Source organism: Schistocerca gregaria, chromosome X (genome assembly GCF_023897955.1).
Source record: "Schistocerca gregaria isolate iqSchGreg1 chromosome X, iqSchGreg1.2, whole genome shotgun sequence".
Taxonomy (NCBI): domain Eukaryota; kingdom Metazoa; phylum Arthropoda; class Insecta; order Orthoptera; family Acrididae; genus Schistocerca; species Schistocerca gregaria.
The window spans coordinates 570,736,314-570,762,595 of record NC_064931.1 but is presented as its reverse complement, the minus strand read 5'-3'; the positions used below and the strand labels follow the sequence as shown (position 1 = coordinate 570,762,595).

Below are 26,282 nucleotides of genomic sequence, written 5' to 3'. Positions count from 1 at the left end.
AGAAAACGCTGTTGTATTTGAAACAGTCATTGACAATGTGTGACACTCGTTTTCGTTCCGTGTGGGTTCCGATTCTTCTACGGCCTCTGATCTGCTTTGCCAATGCAGCGCTGCATGGTAGCGAGTGGCGCACCACTCCCCGTAAACACGCAGGACAGTCCGCGCCGACACAGCTACAAGTCAGGCAGCTTCATTCACGTGGCGACCTAGCTGAGTCTGATCGAGGGCACATTGTGATGGAACGGAGGCTCAGCACGAGCATTTCGGAAACTGCACGAGCTGTCGAGTGTTCGACGAGTGCTGTGGCTAGTGTCTTCAATACGTGGCGAAGCAAAGATGAAACCACGTTCAGACGTTGTGGTGTTGGGTGGCCACCCCTTATTACAGATGTCGGTAGGCAGTGAACTGTGGCGAAACTATTATAAGACTTCAATGCTGGGCAGAGCACGAGTGTGTCTGAACACACAGTGCACCGACCACTCCTAAAGACGGGCCTCCACAGCCGACGATCCATGCATGCCGTAACACTTATATCGATTAGTGGCAGATTTATATTAGGTAACTGTGTATCTACGATTATGGAGTGTGTGTTCTTTGTTAATTGAGGTCATTGATTTGTGAGAGGAAATTTAAAGTATTGTGATTTATATAGGGATAAAGCTAAGTGATGTTTAAAATAATGAAATTTTATAATATGTGTATATTTAGAAGGAAAACTTTGTATATTGGGAGATGGTTCATTCCTAGGGCATTTGTGGTTGTAATACGTAAATGACATAGAGAAGTCCCTCCACAATGGAAGTGACTCGGCGTGATGTAAAAGGTGGTTCTGGTGGTGGGAACGATACGCAGTCGGTGGCTAGCCGTTGCACGGTACACTTCGACCGTGTCAATGTAGGCAACTGGAAAAAAAAATGGAAATGAGCGCTTGACGTCATGGGCCGGGAGGCCCTTTGCTGGGCCGGTCCGGCCGCTTTGGTGCAGGTCTTATTACTTTCGACGACATATCGGGTGACCTGCGCACCGGTTGGGGATGAAATTATGATGAAGACAGCACAACACCCAGTCCCTGAGCGAGGAAATCCCCAGACCCAGCCGGGAATCGAACCCGGGCCCGTATGACGGCAATCCGTCGCGCTGACCACTCAGCTGTCGGGGCGGACAGCAATTGGAAGCCGCTTTGCAAGGTATTTTGCCTCGGATGTAGATTTGGCTGTTGCATGGTGCTCTCGGCAATGAGGAATGGCTCTAACACATTAAAAATCCGTCGCCAAGAAGAAATTGCATAGAGTATTCAAACATCAAGAGGAGTGAGTACAGTTAGCATGAGTACAGTTTCTCCACCAACTTCATGCATACAGATATATATCAGAGCGTGGACCATTTCATTTATGTGAGTAATTTTAATAATAATCCAAGTGCTATAAACCTGTGTTTAGAGCCCTAACTTTTATCCTGATCATGAACCTATGCCGGATCCCTTTCTAAGTGTTTATAATAACCGAGTATCCTGCTTCAAATGGACTAGTGATTTATTTATGTTTGTTAAATGTGCAAGGATTAGCAAAAGTTGAAGTTAGTTAGAATGTTGCTAAAGTGATTTCAATTTATTGCAAAGTATCGGTTTGCAAAAATTTTGTGTCAGACTGTGGAAATGTGAAACTTCCTGGCAGATCAAAACTGTGTGCTGGACCGTGACTCGAACTCGGGACCTTTGCCTTTCGCGGGCAAGTGCTCTACCGACTGAGCTACCCAAACACAACTCATGCCGCCTCCTCACAGCTTTACTTCTGCCAGTACCTCATGTAACTGCGTAAATGTTACTAAAAGGCGTGCTTCACAGGTGATGAAGAAAGGCAAATAAGTTATATAGCGATCGAGGGCTATACAATCGCTTAGTATCAGTTCTACAGGGGCGTTTGCAAAGTCCGTGCAAAGTCCGAGAGATAGCACCACTGGCGCGTATCGAGATCATGTTTAGTTAGTAGAATTGTTGGAAAGAATGCACACTAAGTTTCAGTCATATTGGTCTATTTCTTTGTGTTTGGCATTTGTGTGAATCAAGGAAGTCGAATGATTGTCAAAAAATGGACGAAGAAGAATTTCGTGTGGTGATAAACATTACTTTATGAAAGACAAAACGCCTCAGGAGACTAAAGAGAAGGTTGATAAACATGACAGTGACTCTGCACCTTCGATTAGAACAGTTTATAAGTGGTTTCAAAATTTTTGGAGTGGCCATATGGGCACAAGTGATGCTGAACGTTCTGGACGCCCTGTGGAGGTTACGACTCCAGAAATCATTGATAAAATCCAAGAAATGGTGATGAATGACAGAAGAGTTAAAGTGCGTGAGATTGTTAGTGCTGTGACCATCTCGAATGAGCGGGTATATAATATTCTGCATAAATCTTTGGACGTGGGAAAGCTATCCGCAAGATGGGTTCCGCGATTGCTCACGCTTTACCAAAAACAGAATCGCGTGAAGTGTTGCAAGGATGGTTTGCAGCTGTTCAGGAACAATCTGCAGGACTTTAAGCGTCGTTACCTCAATGTGGATGAAACATGGATACATTAATATACTCCTGAGACCAAACAACAATCTAAACAACGGGTTACCAAGTGAGAATCTGCACCAAAAAAGGCGAAGACCAGTCCTTCGGCCGAAAAGGTTATGGCGACTGTCTTTTGGGATTCGCAAGGGATAATCCTCATCGACTATCTGGAAAAGGGTAAAACTATTACAGGTGCATATTATTCGTCGTTATTGGACCGTTTGAACACCGAGCTGAAAAAAAAGGATTCGACTGCAAAAAAGTAATTTTCCATCACGACAATGCACCAGCACACACTTCAGCAGTTGTGGTCTCAAAATTAATGGAAATAGGATTCCAACTCGTTTCACACACCCCCTATTCTTCAGACTTGGCTCCTTCGGACTACTATTTGTTCCCCAATTTGAATAAATGGCACGCTGGACAAAGTTTTATTCAAACATGGAAGTGATTGCAGCAACTAACAGCTATTTTGCAGACTTGGAAAAATTTTTTTGTTCGGAAGGGATCAACAAATTTGAACAGCGTTGGACGAAGTGTATAAGTCTAAAAGGAGACTAAGCCGAAAAATAAAAAAGGTTTACCCCAAACACGTAAGTAGCTTTTATTTTTGCACGGACTTTTCAAACGCCCCTCTTACACCATTCAGAGTTACCCAAGTGAGCTGTTTGCTCATTTAATGGTTCAAATGGCTCTGAGCACTATGGGACTCAACTGCTGTGGTCATTAGTCCCCTAGAACTTAGAACTACTTAAACCTAAACTAACCTAAGGACATCACACACATCCATGCCCGAGGCAGGATTCGAACCTGCGACCGCAGCAGTCGCACGGTTCCGGACTGCGCGCCTAGAAGCTCATTTAATGGCGTGACTCGTAATTTTTCTGGTAGTGCATAGGGAATGGGTATTAAATGTAAAAAAACTGTAGTTTCTACCTTTTTTGTCATAAACATCTACATCTACATGACTACTCTGCAATTCACATTTAAGTGCTTGGCAGAGGGTTCATCGAACCACAATCATACTATCTCTCTACTATTCCACTCCCGAACAGCGAGCGGGAAAAACGAACACCTAAACCTTTCTGTTCGAGCTCTGATTTCTCTTATTTTATTTTGATGATCATTCCTACCTATGTAGGTTGGGCTCAACAAAATATTTTCGCATTCGGAAGAGAAAGTTGGTGACTGAAATTTCGTAAAAAGGTCTCGCCGCGACGAAAAACGTCTATGCTGTAATGACTTCCATCCCAACTCGTGTATCATATCTGCCACACTCTCTCCCCTATAACGCGATAATACAAAACGAGCTGCCCTTCTTTGCACCCTCTCGATGTGCGAACTTTCCGAACGTTTCTCGTACAATCTATATAAATAGGGATTTGATATAAGATGTTAGTGCAAGAGGTGGGGCTGTGTCGCAGGCGTGTCGTCGGCGGAGCACCTGCTGTCGCGGCCGGAGCTGCGCGCTTCTCTGTGGGCGACGGCGGGCTGCACGGCGGTGGGCAACGCGCTCGTGCTGCTGGGCCGCGGGCAGGCCGCCAGCGCCGCCGACAACCGCGTCGTCAGCCTCGTCGTCCGCAACCTCGCAGGTCAGTCACAGCTCTGTGTTACACACTAACCGACCAAAAGTATCCGGACATCTATTGGTGAACATCACTGAGGGGGACGTCCACCCTTTGCCTTTATGGCGGCCTTATATCTGCTAGAGCCAAATTCAGTGAGGTATCTGAATGTTTGTACTGTTGTCGGGTGCCCAGTATGGTGTAGTCGGTTTCAAAACACGATACTTCGACAGTGTATCTTGCCGTCATAAGCACCACATCAAGAACGCTGTACATTTCATTCAACAGGTGCAGGACCTTCGCTCGCGTGACTAGGACCTTACAGTAAGGTTTGATGTGGTATCCCTCTTCGTCAGAGCGCCGCTTGCTGATTCCGGTTAGTTCAGAAAGTGAACCCGATAGTGACTAATCTCTAAGCCTACGTGCTTTTTCAGATATATTGCTGACACGTTTGTGGTGTGGTCACATGGGAGTGAAAGACTTCAGGAGTTCCTCCAACATATGAACTCTTTGCATCCTTGTGTCAAATTCACTATGAAGTGAAGTCTTAGTAAAGCGCGAAATGAACGACACCTTAGAACACACTGTGTACAGGACGGCCAAGCACAATGATTTGTATCTTCACACTGCAGCTGCCATCATCCTTCTCAGCATGAGGGTGTGCTACGTAAACTGGTGCACAGGGACCTCGAAATATGGGACGAAGAAAACCTACTAAGGGAGCTTAACCACCTCAAGCGCGTTTTCAACAAAACAGACATGCTTTCAGGCAGAAAGTAGAAGCCCAGCGGACAGAAAACTACGAGGAGGAGAAGACAATGGAGTATATGCAGTACGTCGGCAAAGTAACGAAGAAAATCGGCAGAATCCTTGCTCGATGTCAAAATTAAATGTTTTCCGTCCACCTCCAAAAACGTGTGCCCTAAGAGCTATGATGAAACATGGCTTGGGGCTCTACAAATCAGGTGTTTACCGCATTCCATGCAGATGCTGTAAGACGTATATCGAGGAGACTGTGTAAACAATCGGAAAAAATTCAAGGAACACAGAAGACACACCGAACTTAAGAAACCAACAAAATCTGCAGTCACGGAACACTGCGTGGCTATAGCGGACTCCGTGAAGTTCAAAATGTGTGTGAAATCTATGGTACTTAACTGCTAAAGTCATCAGCGTACACACTACTTAACCTAAATTATCCTAAGGACAAACACACACACTCATGCCAGAGGGAGGACTCGAACCTCCGCCGGGACCAGCCGCACAATCTGTGACTGCAGCGCCTGAGACCGCTCGGCTAATCCTGCGCGGAACTCCATGAAGTAAAGAAACTGAAGTGCTTAGACAGAACTCGTGGTTTTGTAACTGTGTTATAAAGGAAACACGAGTGGCTGACGGGCTAATCAACAGTGACTCTGGGTCCACTGTCAGCAAAGCTTGGAACCCAGCACGCGTCCAGTTAAAATCACAGCGTCGGCCGAGAGCGAGTTTCGCTTTCGACGGAGGCCGCAGGAGTACTGAGGGAAAAGGGTTCGCGCCCAGTATCCAGTGGCGCCGAAGGCGCTACAACTCCACTTGTCGCGGCGTGCGACCGGCAGTGGAGGAAGGGAGTGTAAAGGAGTCCTAATGAAGCAAAGACGCTCGTTCTACAGGTACCCCTGAAGACGACGGCAAGGTATCGCGTTACGAAAACGACTGCACGCGGGCGGATACACGACAACAGTACAGACGGTTGGTTCGTCGGGAAAGCCAAAGATCACACAGGTATCTGAATGCTTTTGCAGAAATGGCAGTTCTTTATTCTTGATTATCCGAATCCAGAGTTGGCAGTGAGGTTAAACACTGCGGTCTGGAGCGAAGTCGACGTTCTAACTCATTCCAAAGGTGTTCCATTTGTAACATGTCCGATATTCCCTCACGGTCAGACTGATTTACACTGTGAGTCTAACAATTTCGTTGATGCTGAACACATTAAATTTACATCGGCGAACTCTGACACAATACGGAATGGCTAACCCTGCGCGACAATATACTGTTGGACATAACTCCTTGATAGACGGCAGTTTACACGGGTCCGTGACACTATGTTGGCACTGACCTAGCTGTCAATGCTGCATCGCTGCAGGTAATTTGCACTGTTCCAAACACTGAAACTCAACTGACTTTACATCAAGTATACTTAGCAGTACCCTACGCCCCAATTCTGCCTAGTTAAGTTTTTAATATAACACGCTTGGGGAATATCAATACAGCTGGGAAACTAACTCTGATAGACTTCGACTGTACTGTGGAGGCCCAGCGACCTCAAATTAAGTGGTTGTACATTCATCATTACATCGAAACAAATACAAAGATAGCGCGTATCAGAGATCACAGGGCTTCCTCAAAAGCGAGTGTGTCGCTCCTAGTGGTACAAAAGCCAAACACGACATTTCAATCAGGTAAGAGTTTATGCTTTGTGAATACCACAACGCATTTAATCTATGTTGGAAAGATCTAATTGCCAGCCGGAGTGGCCGAGCGGTTCTAGGCGCTACAGTCTGGAACCGCGCGACTGCTACGGTCGCAGCTTCGAATCCTGCCTCGGGCATGGATGAGTGTGATGTCCTTAGGTTAGTTAGGTTTAAGTAGTTCTAAGTTACAGGGGACTGATGACCTCAGCAGTTATGTCCCATAGTGCTCAAAGCCATTTGAACCATTTTTGAGGTCTAATTAATGCCCATTGCGACGCGAGGTTTCTCACATCATGCAACGATAGTTGTGAAAGCGGTAAATAAGTAATATGGTATCCTGCAGATCAACGAATTCCATAAATTGCTAGTTGTGACCAAAGGGCCATCGGCGACGACAATATCACAGAAGTGGAATAGCTAACAACTTGCCGGTACACGGAATACAGCCTACCTTCAGAAACAGGGTTGATGTGTCACACACTCCCCAAGCTTCGCTCACCAGGGTCTAAAACTAAGTGTCAGCCTCTGTGACCGAGCGGTTCTAGGGGATTCAGTCCGGAAGCGCGGTGCTGCTACGGCCGCAGGTTCGAATCCTGCCTCGGGCCTGGATGTGTGTGATGTCCTTAGGTTAGTTGTGTTTAAGTAGTTCTAAGTCTGGGAGAGTGATGACCTCAGATGTTAAGTCCCATAGTGCTCTGAGTCATTTGAACCATTTTATTTTCTAAACCTCAGCAGTTTATCACCAGCAGAAATATAATTCGAACACATTTTTAATGTACACTGCCTGCGCGACTTTAGTTAAATAACGTTACTTGCACGGTATGAGTATGTGCATTAGCAAAGCTCCTTGTGCAATCAAAGCGGAGCGACCCTCGGCACACATGTGTCCTTTTCAACCGGCGAGTCGTGTCTCTTCCAACACTGGTGATTCTCCCCACTGCTCACGATTCTTGGTGGCAGTGACGTCAGTCACCGTCGTAGTTTGCCCAATATTCATTATGCTTGTAATTACACCATTCTTTACGATTTACGTACACGTAGAAAAACTCTAAACATTGCTTTAATAAGTACGAGGACTTCTCTATTGTCGGCCGCAATGAAATGAATAGTGGGCTATTTTTCCTTTCGGGTTGGGTCTGACGATGGACTCGTCCTCAGGTACCAAAGTGTCCGCTCCCTAGAACTGCATCTTAACGTCTACATCTGGTCCTTTCTCTGTATTCCTGTGCTTGCTCCTACACTTTCCAGGCCCTGCTAGCTTCTTCCACAATGCTTACTGGTGATACTGGTTGCCGCCGACCGCACCAGCTCCCGAATGCGCTCCAGTCCCCTCTTAGTCAATTCTGATATGCTTACTCCAGTCTGTATACTCCGATCCAGTCTGTATACTCCAGTCTGTATACACCGTTCCTATTACAACAAAATCCTGCATGAATTAATATGTTTCCCAAATAATTACGTTACTTAACTATCATTCTCAGTGGTTTAAATTTTTAATTATCAGTGTGAGTGTGCGCAGTGTTGTGACAACACAGTGCCATGTCTGACGTTGGGTTCAGGTCAGGACTCTGGGCTGGCTGCTCCATATCAGGAATTATATTATCTGTAAATCATTCCCTTACAGATCCTGCTTAATGACAGCGTGCAATGGCAAGATGATAAAATCAGTCATCGTCGCCGAACAGTTCACATTCTCTACGCAGTGCTTTAAACGTGTTATTGTTCTTCTCCTTTTAGGTGTTTCAGAATTGCTATAATGAGACCACACCCTAACTTCAAAAGTCACACCCATACTGTAACACCGCCTCCTTTTGTGTTGGCATTACACGTGATGGCAGGTAATGTTCCCCAAGCTTTCGCCAAACCCAAACCCTTCCATCGGACTGTTACACGATATAACGTGATTCATCACTCCAGATCAGTCGTTTCCAGTCCTCCACTGTCCAGTGGCGTTCCCCTTTGCACCTCCTCAAGCATCGTTCACCACTGACTACAGAAATGAGTGGTTCATGAGCAGCTGCTCGACCATTGCATTCCACTCTTTTTAACTGCCTACGCACAGTCATTGTGCTAGCCGAACTACTGGTAGCACTTTGAAACTTACGAGTGATTCCTTCCGACGATATCATGCAGTGTTTTTTTCCAGCCATCCTCTGCTGCACTCGCCAGTCCCTGTCCGTCAGTACATTTGCTCTGTCTGGTCTTCATTTAGCTGTGGCTGTTGATTCGCGTCTCCACTTCACAGTCACATCACCAACAGTCAACTTGTACAGATTTAGAAGGGTTGAAATGTCTCTGCTGAATTTGATAGTCGGATGACATCCAATGAGCAGCCCACGTTCTATGTCACTGAGCCCTCCTGGCCAACCTAGTCTGTTTTCACTGCTTCTCTACTGACAACACAGTAGCACCACCCTCCATGTGTACTGGTGGGTCCGCTTCTCGCGACATCTAATGGCGCATTCCGCGTTACATATCGATTACCCGGCACTGTTGACCAGATAGTGTATTTAAATGCATTACAATGAAATTACTTAATAGTATGAACGCTTAACGTACAGGGTCTTTCCAAAAAATTCAACGGATGACTGTCTTCCACGTGAATGACTGTAGACACCCGCGTTGAATTTTAAATTGAGCATGGAAACTAATAGTTTCTCTTGGTGTCAGTTGTAAAATCGTGCAGTTTCCCTCGCAAAGCTACCTCGCAAGCTCGCATGCTAGCTAATTTATTACCTAACAGCAGCCTTTTCCACAATGGCGTGAACACATTCAATTTCATTTTTCAACATGATGGACCATCACCTCATTGGCAACTGCATGTAAAAGCATTTTTTAACAATGAGCTATCTCAACGATGAATCTCGCATTACACCATTGTTACCCAAATTACAATTATATTAATACCTTCAGCTGCTAACGGGCGTTGATATATATCAACAGGGACAAGTGAAAAAGTGTTCCCAGACCGGGACTCTAACCCGAGATATCCTGCTTACATGGCAGACGCTCTATCCATCTGAGCCACCGAGGACAGTAAGGATAGCGCAACTGCAGGAACTATCTCGCGCCCGGTCGGAGCACACATTTTCACCTGTCCCCTTTGATACACTACTGGTCATTAAAATTGCTACACCACGAAGATGACATGCTACAGACGCGAAATTTAACCGACACGAGGAACATGCTGTGATATTCAAATAATTAGCTTTTCAGAGCATTGACACAAGGTTAGCGCCGGTGGCGGCGCCTACAACGTGCTGACATGAGGAAAGTTTCCAACCGATTTCTCATACACAAACAGCAGCTGACAGGCGATGCCTTGTTAAACGTTGTTGTGATGCCTCGTGTAAGGAGGAGAAATGCGTCCCATCACGTTTCCGACTTTGATAAAGGTCGGATTGTAGCCAATCGCGATTGCTGTTTGCTGCTCGCGTTGGTCGAGATCCAACGACTGTTAACAGAATATGGAATCGGTGAGTTCAGGAGGGTAATACGGAACGCCGTGCGGGATCCCAACGGCCTCGTATCACTAGCAGTCGAGATGACAAGCATCTTATCCGCATGGCTGTAACGGATCGTGCAGCCACGTCTCGATCCCTGAGTCAACAGATGGGGACGTTTGCAAGACAACAAACATCTGCACGAACAGTTCGACGACGTTTGCAGCAGCATGGACTATCAGTTCGGAGACCATGGCTGCGGTTACCCTTCACGCTACATCACAGACAGTAGCGCCTGCGATAGTGTTCTCAACGACGAACCTGGGTGCACGACTGGCAAAACGTCATTTTTTCGGTTGAATCCAGGATCTGTTTACAGCAATATGATGGTCGCATCCGTGTTTGGCGACATCGCGTTGAACGCACATTGGAAGCGCGTATTCGTCATCGCCATACTGGCGTATCACCCGGCGTGATGGTATGGGGTACCATTGGTTACACGTCTCGGTCACCTCTTGTTCGCATTGACGGCACTTTCAATAGTGGACGTTATGTTTCAGATGTGTTACGACCCGTGGCTCTACCCTTCATTTGATCCCTGCGAAACCCTACATTTGAGCACGATAATGCACGACCGCATGTTGCAGGTCCTGTACGGGCCTTTCTGGATACAGAAAATGTTCGACTGCTGCCCAGGCCAGCATATTCTCCAGATCTCTCACCAATTGAAAACGTCTGGTCAATGGTGGCCGAGCAACTCGCTCTTCACAATACGCCAGTCACTGCTCTTGATGAACTGTGGTCTCGTGTTGAAGCTGCATGGCCAGCTGTACCTGTACACGCCATCCAGGCTCTGTTTGACTCAATGCCCAGGCGTATCAAGGCCGTTATTATGGTCAGAGGTGGTTGTTCTGGGTACTGATTTTTCAGGATCTATGCATCCAAATTGCGTGAAAATGTAATCACATGTCAGTTCTAGTATAATATATGTGTCCAATGAATACCTGTTTATCATCTGCATTTCTTCTTGGTGTAGCAAATTTAATGGCCAGTATGGTATATATCAACGCCCGTTAGCAGCTGAAGGTATTAATATAATTCTAATTTCTTTCTATAGTGCTGCAGGTCATCAATGGTGTCTGTTCTTTCGGACATGTCCCAAAGAACAAACACCATATCCATACAAGTATATTGTTATCCAAGGTCGCCTGATCACAAGTTATTTTTGCTGTACCGGACGAAGTAACACCTTCGGTACAGTAGTGGATTCTTAGCTTTACTCGTGGAGAGGCCTGAGATAATACTACATCATATATGATATTTCAGTTCACATGAACAAGGTGAAATACTTAACTTTGTTGCCATCTTTGTCCACAGGAATACAGCGAGTACTTATTACTGCTCATGCACATTTATGTGTCGCTTGATACAGAACAAGATACTAGTCTTTTCTCACAGAGAACAACTGACAAAACAAATTTACGCCGAATTCTATGTAATACTGTGGTCTCACTGCTATCTCGGTACAGAGACGATGCCGTCGTCTTCGGCGATGATTGCCGACTGACTGAGCGGCAGTCCACTGTGCCGTAAGTAAACGACCTCGTGCTGTGGCGTATGGAAACTCTTCTGGGCGTGTCTATGCCTCCGTGTCTCATTTGTTGTTGCTTCCAGCAGTCACTATGTTTACTTGTGGCTACGTCGCTAGGTGCCATCTTGCCACGTTACCTCGTTCTTTGGACGAAACCACAGTTTTTTTATGTGGGTGTTTGTGAAAGACTTTGTCTATGCTCCTTCCCTCCCAAAAATGTTTGGTGAACTGCGACACCACATAGCAACCGCAGTGACTACCGGAATAAAGAAATACTCACAAAATTATGGGACGAGTTTGACACGCCCCCATTAAAGTCTAGTTGTTTTTTACCTATATGTTGACAATAGTCTTGAAATGTCTCAACAGCATTAACAGTATCATCCACTTCGATACGCAACTAGAAAAAGACTTTGCATTGCCCTTCGTCTACTTCCTCGTCTGCCTCAAACGATATGAATGCCTTGGCTACAGAATCTCGAGAAAAATTACTTTCACCGAGCTGTACCTGCTCTCCATGAGCCGTCATCATCCGGCACAGAACCGCACTGTGTTACAAACACTGACACATCAAACACGAACGATATCAGACTCCAGTAACCTCTCCCACGTGCCAAACCATCAAACGGGAATGGCAGTAAGACCAAGAAAAGTAACTTGCTTTTTTGTTGTTCTGTGGCTCCGTGTTGGGAAAGACAGTCCGCCTGCAGAAATGACAGAAAATAAATTCTGTCTTCAGTCCTCAGCGAAATACCCACCATTTAATGAGACCAATTAAAGATGTCGCAGGTCACAGAAGAGCTGGGCTGTACAAGATATTTTGTGAGCGTGGCCAGTCTTACGACGAACAAACAACGCGCACTGTAGAACAACGCAGGAGTCACTGAGCTCAGCTGACCCACCCAGTTTGGGTGTCACTGCTTCTCTACTGAGAACACAGTACTCCCCACTTCCTTTTATGCTCGTGGGTCCACCTCTCGTGACATCTAGTGGTGTATTCCGCATTATATAGGGCTGTCCAGATACTTTTGACTAGGTAACGTATTTAAATGCAGTACAATTAAATTACTTATCATTATGAAACCTATTCATACCAGGTCTATCAGAAAGGTTCAACGGTGAGAGGTTTTATTGTCTACGCTACCCCAAAAATTTCACTTTAGCTAAGTGTGCTATAGAAAACGATCACTGGGTCAAATTTAACGAAACATCTGTCGTGGCCTGCACTAACGACTTCTGGAGCTGTGTAATTAAAGAAGCCATTGAAATAAAATTTACCAACAATATATATGAAGATGGTGTCTGTTCTCTCGTACTTGTCTGAGACATGTTCGAGAGAACAGACACCATCTTCATATATATAGTTAAGGCTCACCGGCCATTTGACCATCTTCCGTGCGGATGCACACACATTGCCCGAACTCTTACGGGAATCGATAAAGCCACCAGTAATGAGTGTAGTGGGCAGGGGCACTACGAATATAGTGTGGGACAATAAGTTGCAAATGTGGGTCTCACGGGAGGCGTGCCAGAGATAAGTCCCTGCAGTCGCACTGTCTCCCGTGTCCTCGGCGGCTCAAATGGATAGAGCGTCTGACAAGTAACCAGGAGATCCCAGGTTCGAGTCCCGGTCGGGGCACACATCTTCAACAGTCCCCATTGACATATATCAACGCCATGATGCAGCCAAGGGTATTCATTTCATTGTATCGAATTAACTGTACTTCCATACCAACAATATCCTTAAGGGAGATGGCGGTTCGCAGCTCAACGCATCGTGTGATGCATTAATAAGGAGGTAGAAGCGGGCGCACCGAACATGGAGTCAACGTGTGATCGCATGCCGTGAGGACCAGTGACGTCAGAGCAGGCAACTAGAGCATATAAGGGCATATCAACAGCCCATCAGCTTTCATTCCATTTGACAATGGCCACAAAGTCCTTGGTCGAAACTTCGTAGCATTTTAACGACTTGACGCGTCTGTAAGCCCAACATTCTATTCAATTTGACCGCCACGAGACTCTGCAGCCTTAAGCTACCGTCTCGATGCTTGTAGTGCATGCACTGGAGGGCACACTGTACACTTCTGAAAGGGAAGCGTAAACTTTGATCCTAAACACCAAGCGTGTCCAGTGTCCTAATTCTATATCGCCTGCGCGTGGACAGGCAGACTTACATTATAGTTGGAATCCGCCACGTGCAGGACGAGGGGAGCGGGGTACAATTATACCGAATCGTGACAAGCACCAGATATGACGTAGACTAGATCCTTACTCTGTAGGACTTAGAATTAGGAAATTAAAATAGGTACCTGCAGCGATTAGACATCCTTGGTCTGGGCACGGTCATCGGGGTAAGCTCGATGAGCAAGGCTGTATAGCAGGTTTATATACTTGCTGACACACCTGTGACGCAGCAGGCAGTAGTGATTAGTAACTTATAAAGTAGAATTTTAATAGTAATATATAGTAATATAGCTGCCCATTGGAAATCGGTAAATCTGTACTGGCTGTAGTTCACTTGTTAACATGTAAACTAGCTGTAATTATAATAATTTTTAGCATCTAAGGACCCACTAATTATATATGGTGGTGGGTTACATTGTATAATTATAATGATTTTGTAAATAAAGAAACTTTTTTTAAAAATAAAAAATAAACTTTGATCCTAAACGTTATTGCAAAAGGTAACTCAAAGTTTTATTTAAATGTTTGTAAAAGATATGTCCTTGTAAAGGCGGATGGTTCTTTTGAAAATCAAAATTTCGTAGTCCTATGTATAAGTTAAAATTTAACCCAAGTTTCTATCTTCATACATGAGAATGTATAGTCTTGTGAAATCGGATGAATGTCTTTCAAACATCCTGTATTATAATGGTAATGTTAGATATAAAATAATGTAAGTCATTGATTTCAATAAGTTCTGTGAAGAAACTTTTCAACTGAGTAGTAGTATTTAATTCAGTCTTAAACCGCATCACCTTACGTATCCTTGGATACATGTACACTATATTCGTGTAACTGTTCCCTTTCGGGATTAATGACAAGCCTTGAAATCTTTCTAGAGGTTGTCTTCTGTCCTAGAATTACTATGCATGTTTTCCTTATTTTCAGTCAGTGACAAAAGACAGTAATATTTTCTTCAGCAGTTGCCAAAATACCTGTACACTTTCTGGGGTATTGTAGAACTGAAACCAGCTATGATGATTATAGCATGCATCTCTTCTTTGAAAATACTTGTAGGCTGAGTTTCCGCAAAAAATCATACCATAACTCATAGTGAATGGCAGTATTCGGAAATTAGTTCTTTCTTGTGCTTTTCAAGCTTTTCTGGCGGATCTATTGCAAATGCATTTCTGGGGTTTGTCGCCTGGTAAGATTATGTAAATCTTACAACATTTCTTCAAAACAACTTTTGGGGATCTTCATTTGGTCATGAAAGTTGCTGCTGTAAAGCGCAGCTAACGATACTCAAGCGGCGGCATCCGAATTTATTGGGACCACGAGAAGAATCACACATTCACGAAAGAGCTCTTACACTTGGTCGCGGAGTGTTTCAGAGATTTACTTCAGTTTTTAGCCACAGCAACGCGCGGCATCACAGACATTGGCTAAGACGCGCGCGCAGAAGCTCTTTGTTCGGCTCCCGGTAGCGAGCACTGTTGAGCTCTATTTTCGTCCACCAGGCTGTGGCTAAGCCATGTCTCCGCAATATCCTTTCTTTCAGGAGTGCTAATTCTGCAAGGTTCGCAGGAGAGCTTCTGTAAAGTTTGGAAGGTAGGAGGCGAGGTACTGGTAGAAGTAAAGCTGTGAGTACTGGGCGTGGGTCGTGGTTCGGTAGCTCAGTTGGTAGAGCACTTGCCTGCGAAAGGCAAAGGTCCCGAGTTCGAGTCTCGGTCGAGGACACAGTTTTAATCTGCCAGGAAGTTTCATATCAGCGCACACTTCGCTGCGAAGTGAAAATCTCATTCTGGCACCAGTAAGAGCTTTCCCGTGCATCTGTGATACCTGCTAGTGGCTCCGATAAATCTGGACGCCGCCTCAGGAATGTCATGAAACGCGTCTTGCAGCAATAACTACTGGAACCACCAGAAAATGTTGAACATACACGGGAAAGCTCTTACTGTTGGACGAAAATACAGCTCAACAGAGCTCCGTACCGGGAGCCGAACACAGGGCTTCCGTGCGCGCGTCGTGGGCAATGGCTGTGATGCCGCGCGTTGCTGTGGCTAAGAACTGTGACTTACACTATGTTATCCTGCGGCAAACCCAAGAAGTACTTGCGTGATTAACGTCATTTTTAAATCACCTATAGCAGTAATCAGCTAAATTAAGGCGCCTTATTAATTCTACACTGCGGATTTTCCAATTAATCTTCTTGTATTTAAGTATTCGAGCAGGCTATTTTTATAGCTAGTGGACAGAAGTACTGAAACGTATGCCTCATCACAACTAAATCGTAACTCAATTGCTTTGAAACTTCGGTTAACATTTTCAGATATTTCCTGTTAACTGTCCATTCCTTCCTATTGGAAATGACACACAACACTTTCTTCTCACGCCTACCTTTTCCGTTTTCAGTTGCTACAATTTGAACACCTCCATTTTCATTTTAATAGCAGGGGTTTTCTCAGACTCTTACCTCATAAATAAATATAAATTCGGTCTTCCTGCAGTACTGTAGAAACCAGAAATTTCATCTGCGTGATTTTCTCGAGCTTGAACAGAAGAGGAAATAAAAAAAAAATTCTTACACCTGATTCCACTACTCTATCTACACAACAGGAGTTTAACAATATTGAGTGGAATATATTTACTGAAATAGATTAAATGCATTCACAGTTGCGAATATGGACAACTACTAGCTATATGAACCGATAGTGAAAATTAATGTCGAGCCAGGTCTCAAACCCGGATTTCCCACTTATTGCGAGCGGTCACCTTACAAATTGGCTATCCGAGCACGACTCACGGCCAGATCCAAACTTCCATATCTTGTTAGTTTCTGAATAACACAAGCACTGCACTATCGTATTTATCCGCCGACACTGGGAAAGCAGCTTTCAAGTTCATTGTCTCTCCTGTACAGGAATGTGCATAATGGATGAACAAGTACGGGATTTAGATACATCGTTGACGACATATGGAAGTTTAGGTCTCGCCGCGAATCGCGCTCAGACAGCCAAAAGGTAAGGCGAGCGCTCGCGATACGCGGGAAATCCGGGTTCGAGTCTTGGTCCGGCACAAATTTTCACTGTTGCCATTCCACTCTACGAACACATTTAATGTACTTCATAACGGCTGCAGTCGCGGGAACTTTAAATCGTATTTCTGAATAACACAAGCACTGCAATATCGTACACTCACTGAAGGTCTTCTTTATCGCGGTTTCCCATATCTCTACGTGATCGGAATGTTATATCGGCTTTGGCAGTGTTAGTGGTAATTTGCAGCCTGATGCTTTTCCTGATGGCACCACTTCCCCTGGGACGGAATATGTGTACATAATGTGCTTGTGTCTAGGTGAACTCTTATGTTCAAGTGTGACTATGTTTTTTAAATATTGACGTAGCGTCTAAGGCGGAACGTTGGCACCAGTTCGGTATTTACGTATCAGAATGTGGGAAACCACCTAAAGCCCACGTCCAGTCCACCCAGCATACAGGCCCCTGTCGTTAATTCGCCGGTGGGACTACCCATGTGCTGGGAGTGAGTGCTTTAACACCCTCAGCTATCCTGGTGAGTATCATGATTCTGAAGTTACTGGGGATAAGAAACCAAACATCTTGCTGAGGTGGTCGTCAACAGCTTGTAAAAATTTTTAAAAAATGCATAACACAGTACTGTCTGTAATAACGTTATTTTTTATTTTGCTACCGGTTTCGGTTCTCAACCATCATCAACGGCAGCTGTACAATGTAAAAAAGTGGACAATGTGACAATTCGATATAAGAAAAGACAGGAAAAACCGTTAAATCGATCAAAATACTCACGAAAAGTATCACATATCTATCACGTGTCATACATGCTTTAACTTCAAAGTCAAATATGATAATCTTGACCAAATACAAAGAAGTTGCGATTAAATGCTTCTGTGATAACCAGATATAAGTATTAACAGTAGTACACTTGTTATTACACAAAAACACCAATAACATGAAATCTGACGTAACAGATAAACAGGATTGGTGAATGTGAGAATATACAATCTTTTACAATCACGTCAAAAAATGTAAGCATGTAAAATACAAGCTACAGAGTAATCCATGAAATTAAAATCACTGAAGCCATACCTTACGAAAATACACATTAAATGAAATTAATGAGAAGGAAATACAATTGTTAGGAGTGAAGAAAAATAAAAAAGGATAGTAGAATATGTAGATGCAAAACATCTAAAATTTTATGCATATGCCACAATCTAACCAAAAATTTTAATGAAGAAACATGGTATACAACTAAACTGTTACACATGGGTTAAAAAATATGTCATCCGAATGTCTACAAAATCACAAAATGAAATTGTTGTTGTTGTTGTTATTGTTGTGGTCTTCAGTGCTGAGTCTGGTTTGATGCAGCTCTCCATGCTACTCTATCCTGTGCAAGCTTCTTCATCTCCCAGTACCTACTACAACCTACCTCCTTCTGAATCTGTTTTGTGTATTCATCTCTTGGTCTCCCTCTACGATTTTTACCTTCCATACTGCCGTCGAACACTAAATTGATGATCCCTTGATGCCTCAGAATATGCCCCACCAACCGATCCCTTCTCCTAGTCAAGCTGTGCCACAAAGTTCTCTTCTCTCCAGTTCTATTCAATATCTCCTCATTAGTTATGTGATCTACCCATCTAATCTTCAGCATTCTTCTGTAGCACCACATTTCGAAAGCTTATATTCTCTTTTTGTCTAAACCATTCGTCGTCCGCCTTTCACTTCCACACATGGCTACACTCCATACAAATACTTTCAGAAACGACTTCCTGACACTTAAATCTATACTGGATGTTAACAAATTTCTCTTCTTCAGAAACACTTTCCTTGCCATTGCCAGTCTACATTTTATATCCTCTCTACTTCGACCATCATCAGTTATTTTGCTCCCCAAATAGCAAAATTCATTTACTACTTCAAGCGTCTCATTTCCTAATCTAATTCCCGCAGCGTCACCCGATTTAATTGGACTACATTCCATTATCCTCGTTTTGCTTTTGTTGATGCTCATCTTATATCCTCCTTTCAAGACACTGTCCATTCCGTTCACCTGCTCTTCCAGGTCCTTTGCTGTCTCTGACGGAATTACAATTTCATCGGCGAACCTCAAAGTTTTTATTTCTTCTCCATAGATTTTAATACCTACTCCAAATTTTTCTTTTCTTTCCTTTATTGCTTGCTCAATATACAGATTGAATAACATCGGGGAGAGGCTACAACCCTGTCTCACTCCCTTCCCAACCACTGCTTCCCTTTCATGCCCCTCGACTCTTATAACTGCCATCTGGTTTCTGTACAAATTGTAAATAGCCTTTCGCTCCCTGTATTTTACCCCTGCCAACTTCAGAATTTGAAAGAGAGTATTCCAGTCAACATTGTCAAAAGCTTTCTCTAAGTCTACAAATGGTAGAAACGTAGGTTTGCCTTTCCTTAATCTTTCTTCTAAGATAAGTTGTAAGGTCAGTATTGCCTCACGTGTTCCAACATTTCTACGGAATCCAAACTGATCTTCCCCGAGGTCGGCTTCTACCAGTTTTCCATTCGTCTGTAAATAATTCGTGTTAGTATTTTGCAGCCGTGGCTTATTAAACTGATAGTTCGATAATTTTCACATCTGTCAATACCTGCTTTCTTTCGAATTGCATTTATTATATTGTTCTTGAAGTCTGAGGGTATTTCGCCTGTCTCATACATATTGCTCACTAGATGGTAAAGTTTTGTTAGGCCTGGCTCTCCCAAGGCTGTCAGCAGTTCTAATGGAATGTTGTCTACTCCTGGGGGCCTTGTTCCGACTTAGGTCTTTCAGTGCTCTGTGAAACTCTTCACGCAGTATCATATCTCCTATTTCATCTTCATCTACATTCTCTCCCATTTCTATAACATTGTCCTCAAGAAAATTGCCCTTGTATAGACCCTCTATGTACTCATTCCACCTTTCTGCTTTCCCTTCTTTGCTTAGAACTGGGTTTCCATCAAAGCTCTTGATATTCATGCAAGTGGGCAGTATCTATCTTACCCCTAGTGATATGCGCCTCTACATCTTTACATTTGTCCTCTAGCCATCCATGCTTAGCCATTTTGCACTTCCTGTCGATCTCATTTCTGAGACGTTTCTATCCCTTTTTGCCTGCTTCATTTACTGCGTTTTTATATTTTCTCCTTTCATCAATTAATTTCAATATCTCTTCTGTTACCCAAGGACTGCTACTACCCCTCGTCTTTTTACCTACTTGATCCTGTGATACGTTCACTATTTCATCTCTCAAAGCTACACATTCTTCTTCTACTGTATTTCTTTTCCCCATTCTTGTCAATCGTTCCCTAATTCTCTCCCTGAAGCTCTCTACAACCTTTTGTTCTTTCAGTATCTAGGTCCCATCTCCTCAAATTCCCACCTTTTTGCAGTTTCTTCAGTTTTAATCTACAGTTCATAACCAATAGATTGTGGTCAGAGTCCACATCTGCCCCTGGAAATGCCTTACAATTTAAAACCGGGTTTCTGAATCTCTGTCTTACCATTACATAATCTATCTGAGTCCTTCCGATAAAATGAAATTAAAATTCCAATTATCATACGGATAAAAATCAATAAAAAGATATGGTATGAATCTACACTTTAACGCACTGCTCAAAAATATTTCCTCAACATTACTATATTGTCACAAGACAACATAAAAAAGACAAACTAGCATACAGACAAAAATTAATAAAGGGAGAACAATACTCAATTCTAAAATCAAAATACAGAGAGATAATCATATCACATGACAATTTTGTTTGACAAAACCAGAAATACAATGGGAAAAATTTCCTCCTTCCTATAAATTTCCCAAAGTCCCACAATATTTTGTTATTTTCACAATACGTTTAAGGTTAGGGTTAAATTACCCCTCTTATTTTTTTCCCTTTGTACCCCTGGTTTTGTCAAAAAAATTTATCTGGAATAATATAGCTTTGCTTTTATGTGCGATACTTACAGATTTGAAAAAAGTTCACGTTATAATTTTTACATTAAAAAACAATACTAACAGTTATCGGTTTTTCTTTTTGCACCGAAATCTGCTTTTTCTCTCACCTGGTCCTAGATCAAAGGTGGCACGTTCACTTTACTTAAAAACTTTGGCACATCCAGTACTGAAAAAAAGACAAACTAGCATACACAAGTGGATGCCGTGTTTCTTGACTTCCGCAAGGCGTTTGACACAGTTCCCCACAGTCGTTTAATGAACAAAGTAAGAGCATACGGACTATCAGATCAATTGTGTGATTGGATTGAGGAGTTCCTAGATAACAGAACGCAGCACGTCATTCTCAATGGAGAGAAGTCTTCCGAAGTAAGAGTGATTTCAGGTGTGCCACAGGGGAGTGTCATAGGACCGTTGCTGTTCACAATATACATAAATGACCTGGTGGATGACATCGGAAGTTCACTGAGGCTTTTTGCAGATGATGCTATGGTGTATCGAGAGGTTGCAACAATGGAAAATTGTACTGAAATGCAGGAGGATCTGCAGCGAATTGACGCATGGTGCACGGAATGGCAATTGAATCTCAATGTAGCGAAGTGTAATGTGATGCGAATACATAGAAAGATAGGTCCCTTATCATTTAGCTACAAAATAGCAGGTCAGCAACTGGAAGCACTTAATTCCATAAATTATCTGGGAGTACGCATTAGGAGTGATTTAAAATGGAATGATCATATAAAGTTGATCGTCGGTAAAGCAGATGCTAGACTGAGATTCATTGGAAGAATCCTAAGGAAATGCAATCCGACAACAAAGGAAGTAGGTTACAGTACACTTGTTCGCCCAATGCTTGAATACTGCTCAGCAGTGTGGGATCCGCACCAGGTAGGGTTGATAGAAGAGATAGAGAAGATCCAACGGAGAGCAGCGCGCTTCGTTACAGGATCATTTAGTAATTGCGAAAGCGTTACGGAGATGATAGATAAACTCCAGTGGAAGACTCTGCAGGAGAGACGCTCAGTAGCTCGGTACGGGCTTTTGTTAAAGTTTCGAGAATATACCTTCACCGAAGAGTCAAGCAGTATATTGATCTCTCCTACGTATATCTCGCGAAGAGACCATGAGGATAAAATCAGAGAGATTAGAGCCCACACAGAAGCATACCGACAATCCTTCTTTCCACGTACAATACGAGACTGGAATAGAAGGGAGAACCGATAGAGGTACTCAGGGTACCCTCCGCCACACACCGTCAGGTGGCTTGCGGAGTACGAATATAGATGTAGATGTAGATGTAGAAATATGACGTGATCTGTTTTCTGTTCCATATGTAGCACATATAAAAATAAAACTGTGTATTCCATATTATATCCACCAAAGATGCCTTAGTGGAAACCTCAAAACTGTCTGGCGCATAAAAAAATTCATATTGAACCAATAAAAAGCCGTATCAATTTATAAAACGAATATTTATATACTTGTTGCGGATAATGGTCACAGCAACAAACTTGTCACAAGACGTAAACTTGTGTGAATAAAAAGGAAGTTAACTCCTTACAGAGAGGGCGTGCTGTGGTCGATTTGCAAGGAGCCAGATAGTCACAGCAGAGCTAAATATGTTACAGAACTGAAATCCGCAAAGAAGTTAGAAAGGTGAAACCTCCTAGGTGGGTGAAGGTGGTGCCAAAGAGAGCTTGATGTTCCTTGAACTAACGCCCTCCGGTGGGGACTAGCAGTCCATACGTGATTCCTCTCCTTCGATCGCTATTGACTACACACCGTTAGCGCATAGAAAGAACATTGTCAGCAGTTCACGTTCCACGTGAACAAACAACCTCTTCCGAAGCGAAGATCTTATTCGACACGTAGACCACAAGGAATTATATTTGAACTTTGTAAGAAAATTTACTATTGTAACCATTTTCAACAAATGTAGTTGTATATACCCAAATAATCATCAACCAGTTGCATAAAAGATATTTAATTTCCTTTACCGGCTTCAGGGCTTAGTGTGGTTTTCACAAAGCTGTACAGAAAAATGTACCACAAATAAGTAGAAGTTACGTAAGAATATTAACATTCAGGACGAAAAGTTTGAAATTTTAAAAAAATTTGAAGATAAAAATGGTGCATACTTATAACTATTGCATTATTTGCGAGTGTGAACAATAATCTGCATGCAGCGTATTTCCGTGGTCCTAAAGAAATACAAGAGCGATAAATAATGCAATAAAGAATCCATTAATACAGCAAGAGGTCGTACCTGCTTACATGTGGTTCATTGTGCCTGTGAAAAAAGTATATGAAGAAGCTAAACAACAAGTGCAGAGATCATGCCAGAGCTGGAGATAATCAGCTTGTGACATGCATATCTTGAGGTTGGTCTCAAGGTGGGGCGTAAAAGTACGATAATATAATAAAAACAAACGTTACTAGCTATAATTTTCGTAATACATGAACAAAATTGTAAGTACATACAAGCAGCGTAATAAGTAACACATAAAAAACTAACGTTAAATAATTAAGTTAATACCAACGACAAGTGGCGTTATGGATGGGAAATTTGGAAACTAATCTCCAAACAGCTGTTGTGTGGTCAGTAGCAAGCTAGCAGGGAATCTGTCAGCAAAAGCAAAGTGCGAAGCGTATCATGGGGCTGGATCCCGTGACTGGAGTTGTGTGGAAAGACAATTCTCATGATCTGGCCAATGTTAAGTGCAGGAAAGTGACTATAGCGAAAAAAGAGCGATGACACAATTATAATAGAGTGAAATAACTAGTACTGGAATATATGCAAGTTTCAAGTACGTTACGTGAAAGAATTGTAACTAGCGGCATTTATACCAAGTCAGTGGTAGTATAAGTTTTAGAACACATTGATGAACTAGTGCAGAGATTTCAGCAGATGGTAGCAGGAAATATGACCGCGCAAACAGCGCGCAAGACGCACCAAGGGGCGAGAAGCAGTAACTGAAGTGGAGAAGTAATTCCCAGTCAGTAGCTAAAACGAAGAGCCAAAAATAATTATAGGAGAAAGGAAACGTGGGCATCGTTGTATTTTTTTTTTTTTTTTTTTTTGCAGTGCAGCAACTCCTTCAGAAAAGAATACTAATTCCCAAATACACTTAGTGAATTAAATATAACTAGCGACAGTCACAAAAGTTGTATGAAGTAAGTAAAATAGATCTGACTACCTTACCGTGGATGATTAAAACGCTTATTAACCGTAAACACTACTTGTAACTATAGAATAGAACAGCTGTAACTTCACTAATAGAATATCTATGTGCCATCGTTTACATATAGCTAACCACATGTAGCAAAAATATATCATCACATGTAGGTTGTAGATGGTTTAGTATCTGCAATAATAAATGGTTAGCTACCTGCCAATGGAAGTGACTAACCACTTAGAACTGAAAATGCTTCACTTCTTAGAACTATAGATGATCAGCTTACTAAAAATACGTGCAAATAAGTTAAAAAAGTAACTAACTGTAACAGAAAAAATTAACTAACTGTAACAGATGTACCAACAGTAAAAGGTGGACTCATTATAGCGGTGAGCAGCTGTTTGATTGTAATTGTATACAGCAAACTAACAGCAACTAAATTCAACAGCGTATGGTCAAGCTATAGCCTGTAAAATACTACTAAAATTTTACTGGCAATAAATAGGAAATTAGTGACAATCTGAATATACCAATAATGCATATCATTAAAACTAGCATACTGATCGCAACCACTGACTGCAACTTACTGAATGGATTTGCAAACAAATATTTGTAGTAGGGACTGTAGTAGGGGCGAGAGGAGAGTTAGAGAAATTGGGTGACTAAGGGGCAGAAGAGGGGGAGGGAAGGCGCAGATTGGTTTGTGGTATATTTTTTTCTATAGAGCTTTGTGGAGACGAGAACTAAGTGCCTGATATCGATTAAGGAAATAAATTTATTTTATACAGATGGTTGCTGATTATTCCGTCGTATTATAAAAAAAAGTTAAAAAGAAAAATTCGAAATAAATGTCAAACATGTTTGCCGACTGTAGATTTAATTTAAATATTGGAAGTAGAAAGCTGCTTAAATTTTTTCAATACTTCGTAACTGGTAGTCACTCTCTGTGTGTTTTTTACACAGGAGCAGTTGACAATGGGGCCCACCTGGATGGCAGTGCGCGTTAGCAAGCCACTTCTAGGATTCGGGAAACTGCGCTAGCCCAACATCTAATCCACTTACGGGTTAACGACGATAACGGGTGTGCCGGTCACACTGGATGTGGTTTTTGGGCAGTTTTCCACATCTGGCTAGGTGAATATCGGGATGGTACCCACGTTCCTCCCCAATTACACGGTTCGCATGTACACACATCCAAGAAAGTTTTGCACCACCCCGGTTCACAGAAATTCTGAAGATAGATGTTGCCTGTCGATATTGTATCACAGACAGTCCCTTTGACTGTTCAGAGATGTCACTAAACCCGCTCAAAGATGTAAACAAGAATGCATGAACAGTGCCTATTAGACGGAGGGGATCCGACTGCCGATCAGTTCCAGTCATTCCACTAGGAAGGAGGTACACGGCTCTTGCTGTCTGTAGTTAAACCATGCCAAAATCGCAATAATCGCGTCCGCATTGTTACTTTGAGCCAGGAAGGGCTCTCAACAAGGGAAGTGTCCAGGCGTCTCGGAGTGAACCAAAGCGATGCTCTTCGGACGTGGAGGAGTCACAGAGGGACAGGAACTGTCGATGACGTGCCTAGCTCAGGCCACCCAAAAGCTAGTATTGCAATGAATAACCGCTACCTAAGGACTATAGCTCGGAGGAACCCTGACATCAAAGTCATCATATAGACTAATGCTTTTCGTGCAGCCACAGGACGTCGTGTTACGACTCAAACCGTGCGCAATAGGCGCATAATGCTCAACTTCACTCCACCGTCCATGGCGAGGTCCATCTTTGCAACCACGACACCATGCACCGCAGTACAGATGGTCCCAACAACATGCCGAATGAACCTCTCAGGATTGGCATCACGTTCTCTTCACCAATGAGTGTCACATATGCCTTCAACCAGACAATCGTCGGAGAAGTGTTTGGAGGCAACCCGGTCAGTCTAAACGCCTTAGACACACTGTCCAGCGAGTGCAGCAAGGTGGAAGTTCGCTGCTGTTTTGGAGTGGCATTATGTGGGGACGACGTACGCCGTCGGGGGTCATGGAAGGTGCCGTAACGGCTGTACGATACTTGAATGCCATCCTCTGATCGATACTGCAGTGATATCGGCAGCATATTGGCGAGGCATTCGTCTTCATGGACGACAATTCGCGCACCCACCGTGCAACTCTTGTGTATAACTTCATTCAGCATAACGACATCGCTCGACTAGTGTGTCCAGCATGTTCTGCGGACATGAACCCTATAAAACATGCATGGGATAGATTGAAAAGGGCTGTTTATCGACGACGTGACCCACCAACGAGTCTGAGGGATCTGAT

The 26,282-nt window shown here is 43.2% G+C and overlaps 1 protein-coding gene across 1 annotated transcript in view; it reads left to right on the top strand.

Annotated features, from left to right (window-relative positions):
• The window catches only part of LOC126299097 (relaxin receptor 1), a 756,631-nt gene that overhangs the window by 626,229 nt on the left and 104,120 nt on the right, over positions 1 to 26,282 (top strand). Inside the window, exon 15 of the mRNA XM_049990771.1 lies at positions 3,980 to 4,147. Within this exon, the coding sequence (XP_049846728.1) occupies positions 3,980 to 4,147 (168 nt within the window). The remainder of the gene's footprint in view (positions 1 to 3,979; positions 4,148 to 26,282) is intronic.